This window comes from Peromyscus californicus, unplaced genomic scaffold, assembly GCF_007827085.1.
Source record: "Peromyscus californicus insignis strain IS unplaced genomic scaffold, ASM782708v3 Scaffold_4__1_contigs__length_199733344, whole genome shotgun sequence".
Classification (NCBI taxonomy): domain Eukaryota; kingdom Metazoa; phylum Chordata; class Mammalia; order Rodentia; family Cricetidae; genus Peromyscus; species Peromyscus californicus.
Window position 1 is genome coordinate 189,170,008 of NW_026294562.1, and position 6,017 is coordinate 189,176,024.

Below are 6,017 nucleotides of genomic sequence, written 5' to 3' on the forward strand. Positions count from 1 at the left end.
ATCTGTTTCATTGCTTTTTCATGGTTTTCTTTCAGGGATTTAATTGTTTTCTTCTGCTTTATTTGTCTTTTCCTCTAGTTTTCTATAGCATTCTTCCCATTTTTTGTTTGACTTTTCATTTTCTTTATTGATTTCCTCCACTTTTTTGTTTATATTTTCCTTAATTTCATTTTTGATTTCTTCTTTAAAAGCCTCTAGCATCTTCATGATGTTATTCTCAAGGTTGCTTTCTTCTGCTTCTTCCACTTTGTGATGGTCAGGTCTTGTTTTTGGAGGAGGGCTAGGTTCTGGTGATGCTGTATTGCTCTTTATTTTATTGTATATACTTCTGCCCATCTCCTTGTGGATATGTTCTTGGTCTTATCAGCACTCTTGGTCCAGTCAGAGCTAAAAGATTCAGCGTTTCAGGAAGCCTCTCTTGTTCCAATGAGAGTTGGCAGATTCTACTTCTCAGAAAGCCACTCTTGGTCTAATCAAGACTGGCAGATTCCATGTCTCCTGAGTTTACACTTGTCGCTCTTTGTCCAATGAGAGGCTCTCTCTTTCTCTGGATCAGATGGGAGCTCTCTGGCTGGATGGGAGCTCTCTGGGCCAGATGGGAGCTCCGGGCTGGATGGGTGCTGGGGGCTGGTCTCTAAGTCTCAGGAAGTGGTGGGGGTCTTGGGCAGATGGGTTTGGGGGAAGGGCATGTAGATTGCAGGGTCTGCTGGGGGTCTAGTAGAAGGGCAACCTTCCCGTGGGAACCCCGCCCGATGGCCGGCAACTGGGGCCAAGTTGGGCAGGTCTTCCCTGGGAATGGTTGATGTCCAGGGATGGGACCTAGGGGCAAGCCTCCCTGGGTATGACCCCAGACACTCACTTCTGGTCCAGGTGGGAGCTCTGGGCCTGATGGGAGCTCCTGAGTATATTTTATAGCTTTCAGTTTGGTGTTTTTGTTGGATTCTTGAGTGTAGGAACAAATGGATCTCTGATTCTTATACCTTCACGTTCACTCTTTTTCTTCAATTTGTCATCTTTTTTTTTTTTTTTTTTTTTTTTTTTTTTTTTTGGTTTTTCGAGACAGGGTTTCTCTGTGTAGCTTTGCGCCTTTCCTGGTACTCGCTTTGGAGACCAGGCTGGCCTCGAACTCACAGAAATCCGCCTGCCTCTGCCTCCCGAGTGCTGGGATTAAAGGCGTGCGCCACCACCGCCCGGCCCAATTTGTCATCTTTTTTAAACACCGGTTAGTTTTTGTTTTATTTTATCATATTTTATTATTATCCTTTAGAAGCCTGTTTTCAAATGACAGACAGAAAGGAAGTAGATCCAGATGGAAGAGGAAGTGAGGGAGAACTGGGAGAGGTAGGGAGGGAAAATCATAATCACTGGATATTATGTGACAAAAAATAATCCATTTTCAATACAAGGAAACTTTTTGAGAGAAAATGTTTAGCTATACATTTAATGCATTTTCTGTCAATATTCTGGTGTCATAGTTCACAGGTTGGGAATACATTATCAAAAATCGTATGAAGCCACAAAACAGGACAAATGTCTAAGGCAATCCTAAGGGGTAAGAATACAGCTGCAAAATTACAACATATGACCTCAAATTACATTAAAGAGCCATAGTGATAGAGATAGCTTGCAACTGATATAAAAGCAAACAAACCCATGGAACGGAACTGGGAAACTGGATAAAAATTAACAAAATTATGATAACCTAAATGACAAAGATTGAAGCAGTGATTTTAAAAATGTTTCAACTATAAAGAAGTAATATTCTAATGAATCCACAGAAGAATTCTGCCTGATATTCTAAGAACTGCCACCACTACTACTCAAATCAGTAAAAAAAATGATAGATATCTTAAAAAATCTTTTGATGTAGCTAGGATTTCCAAGTAACTGAAAAGTCAGTTAATTACACAACAAAAGAAAAAAATTATAGAAGAGTCTCCTGAAGACCATGAATGCAACATTTTCTCAACAGAAAACAAGCAAACAACATTTAATATCTTTATTTCAAATTAATTTTTATACAAGGTACAAAGGATACAAATGACATATTTTTTATTTTCTAAGTTTCTAGGGGAGGTGCTCTTCTTCCCAGACTTTTTAAAGCAGTGCTACTAAGGGATTAGATTAGCTCAACAAGAATTTCTCATTATTGGCTGCAAGCATGGTATTTGGAAAGGTACTTATGAAAAAAGTTTCTGCTACTGGTGCAGGTTGAAGCAGTTGTGACTGGAGCAGAGCATTCTGAAACACAAGTTCACGGCCATCCATGGTTTCAGTCTTCCTTGAAGCTTGAGAGGTAGGACCTTCAAAGTTGCTATGAAAGTACCAGGCATCCTAGATGCCTGAAAGGATGAAAACCACAAGAAAGGTAACTATATTGGCAGTGAGTTAGCTCATTTGCTTATCACATGGGAAAGAGAAAGACTCTGTAAATTGAAGAGTATAATGGATCACACACAGGATGATCAGCTCATGTCAGCTGCTAATTTAGCCTGCTGACAAAACTCCCATGATTCTTTAAAAAAAACATGCTGCTACTTACTTATCTTTCTGTATTGACCTTTTCAGGGTGATGGGTTAGTAAAGACATGAATCCACATAAAACATCATTTACATACCTAAAATATATTGAACGATGTTTATTCCTGATCCAGGACCAACTTAATCTGGACACAGTGGAGTAATGATTCATAAGAACAAAGGGCCCCAAAGAGGGAAAACACAGAGAAGTAAGGCAAGAGATGTTCAACAGCCACCAGCTGTGATTATACAAAAGAGCAATGCAGCCTTGTAAGATGGAGGAGAATGTATAAAAAAACAGAAAGGTAGACACCAGTGTCAGAATGTTCTGGGTGGCTCTGGACTCAGGGGACGTTCTGCTGGAACTATGAGTGCTGTGGATATGTTGAACCCTCTGCTTGTGTCTGTAGAGAATGACAATCATGGAGCTGCTGGTCCAGGTGATGAGCAAAGAAAAAAGAACTTCAGGGATCATCACCATTGCTGCAAAGAGTGAATCACTGATTTCATTGTGCACTACAATAGAGCAGTGTCCAAAATTTCGTGTTCTTGTCATATTTTTGTTACTCCTTTTGATAAATGGGTATATAAAGAAAATGAAATGCATCGACATGTAGAAGAACCAGAGGAGGGTAATGAATTGGCCAATATACTTGGCAGCTTTGACTTTAAGATACTTCCAACAGGATTCTCTAGGACTGATGGTCATGGCCTGAAAGACACTCAAGAGACAGGAGGTTGCAATGGACAAACTCCGGCCAATTCTTTGAATGTATAAAATTAATCTACATCCAAAATCATTCAATAATTGACTCACCAGAAAACGAGTCATTGTGTGGGGTACTCCTGCAGAGAGAATGATCATGACATTGGCTGTTATTAAATTCATGAGAATCAAATCTGTGGGCTTTAATGTACATTCTCTATAGTAAAGGACAAGATAGTAGAATATAAAAGAGAAATTTCCCAGAATTCCAATTGTAGTTTGTGACAAGAAAATGATTCTGATTATGAGGTTCCACAAGTTCATTATGTGATTTGGAACAATTTCCTCTAGATTGTGGATAAGTTATTTGTCTTAGTAAAATGAATAAAACAAATACTTATGGATTTATTGTGGAAGAAGAAAACTTTACTGCTTAGAGGCTTAAATAGAGAATCCTTTAAACTCAGGAGTTGATGTCCAGCCTAGACCACACAAAAAGACCTCATCCCGGGTGAGTACCCTTCCTTGCCCCAGACCCCATCCCTGGGCACCAGCCACTCCAGGGAAGACCTGCCCAACTCGGCCCCAGGTTCTGGCCACCGGGCAGGTTCCCTGCTAGCCCCACCGGGAAGGATCCCCTTCTCCAAGACCCCTGGCAGACCCTGCAGTCTCCACGCCCTGCCCCCACGCCCATCCGCCTGAGCCCCAAGCCTCTTCCTGAGACTCAGAGGCCGGCCCCCAGCTCCCATCTTGCTCCGGACGTCCCTTTTGGAATATTGGTGAGTACCCTTCCTTGCCCCAGACCCCATCCCTGGGCACCAGCCACTCCAGGGAAGACCTGCCCAACTTGGCCCCAGGTTCTGGCCACCGGGCAGGTTCCCTGCTAGCCGCACCGGGAAGGATCCCCTTCTCCAAGACCCCTGGCAGACCCTGCAGTCTCCACGCCCTGCCCCCACGCCCATCCGCCTGAGCCCCAAGCCTCTTCCTGAGACTTAGAGGCCGGCCTCCAGCTCCCATCTTGCTCCGGACTTCCCTTTTGGAAAACTGGTGAGTGCCCTTCCTTGCCCTGGACCCCATCCCTGGGCACCAGCCACTCCAGGGAAGACCTGCCCAACTTGGCCCCAGGTTCTGGCCACCGGGCAGGTTCCCTGCTGCCCCACCGGGAAGGATCCCCTTCTCCAAGACCCCTGGCAGACCCTGCAGTCTCCACGCCCTGCCCCCACGCCCATCCGCCTGAGCCCCAAGCCTCTTCCTGAGACTTAGAGGCCGGCCCCCAGCTCCCATCTTGCTCCGGACTTCCCTTTTGGAAAACTGGTGAGTACCCTTCCTTGCCCCAGACCCCATCCCTGGGCACCAGCCACTCCAGGGAAGACCTGCCCAACTTGGCCCCAGGTTCTGGCCACCGTGCAGGTTCCCTGCTAGCCCCACCGGGAAGGATCCCCTTCTCCAAGACCCCTGGCAGACCCTGCAGTCTCCACGCCCTGCCCCCACGCCCATCCGCCTGAGCCCCAAGCCTCTTCCTGAGACTTAGAGGCCGGCCCCCAGCTCCCATCTTGCTCCGGACTTCCCTTTTGGAAAACTGGTGAGTGCCCTTCCTTGCCCTGGACCCCATCCCTGGGCACCAGCCACTCCAGGGAAGACCTGCCCAACTTGGCCCCAGGTTCTGGCCACCGGGCAGGTTCCCTGCTAGCCGCACCGGGAAGGATCCCCTTCTCCAAGACCCCTGGCAGACCCTGCAGTCTCCACGCCCTGCCCCCACGCCCATCCGCCTGAGCCCCAAGCCTCTTCCTGAGACTTAGAGGCCGGCCCCCAGCTCCCATCTTGCTCCGGACTTCCCTTTTGGAAAACTGGTGAGTGCCCTTCCTTGCCCCGGACCCCATCCCTGGGCACCAGCCACTCCAGGAAAGACCTGCCCAACTTGGCCCCAGGTTCTGGCCACCCGGCAGGTTCCCTGCTAGCCCCACCGGGAAGGATCCCCTTCTCCAAGACCCCTGGCAGACCCTGCAGTCTCCACACCCTGCCCCCACTCCCATCCGCCTGAGCCCCAAGCCTCTTCCTGAGACTTAGAAGCCGGCCCCCAGCTCCCATCTTGCTCCGGACTTCCCTTTTGGAAAACTGGTGAGTACCCTTCCTTGCCCCAGACCCCATCCCTGGGCACCAGCCACTCCAGGGAAGACCTGCCCAACTTGGCCCCAGGTTCTGGCCACCGGGCAGGTTCCCTGCTAGCCCCACCGGGAAGGATCCCCTTCTCCAAGACCCCTGGCAGACCCTGCAGTCTCCACGCCCTGCCCCCACGCCCATCCGCCTGAGCCCCAAGCCTCTTCCTGAGACTTAGAGGCCGGCCCCCAGCTCCCATCCTGCTCCGGACTTCCCTTTTGGAAAACTGGTGAGTACCCTTCCTTGCCCCAGACCCCATCCCTGGGCACCAGCCACTCCAGGGAAGACCTGCCCAACTTGGCCCCAGGTTCTGGCCACCGGGCAGGTTCCCTGCTAGCCCCACCGGGAAGGATCCCCTTCTCCAAGACCCCTGGCAGACCCTGCAGTCTCCACGCCCTGCCCCCACTCCCATCCCCCTGAGCCCCAAGCCTCTTCCTGAGACTTAGAGGCTGGCCCCCAGCTCCCATCTTGCTCCGGACTTCCCTTTTGGAAAACTGGTGAGTGCCCTTCCTTGCCCTGGACCCCATCCCTGGGCACCAGCCACTCCAGGGAAGACCTGCCCAACTTGGCCCCAGGTTCTGGCCACCGGGCAGGTTCCCTGCTGCCCCACCGGGAAGGATCCCCTTCTCCAAGA

The 6,017-nt window shown here is 49.2% G+C and overlaps 1 protein-coding gene across 1 annotated transcript; it reads right to left on the reverse strand.

Annotated features, from left to right (window-relative positions):
• Nucleotides 1–2,542: 2,542 nt before the first annotated feature.
• Nucleotides 2,543–3,559, reverse strand: LOC128124239 (vomeronasal type-1 receptor 4-like). Its single transcript, XM_052760417.1, has one exon. The coding sequence runs from the start codon at nt 3,548–3,550 to the stop codon at nt 2,543–2,545; it is 1,008 nt and encodes a 335-aa protein (XP_052616377.1). The 5' UTR covers nt 3,551–3,559.
• Nucleotides 3,560–6,017: the final 2,458 nt, after the last annotated feature.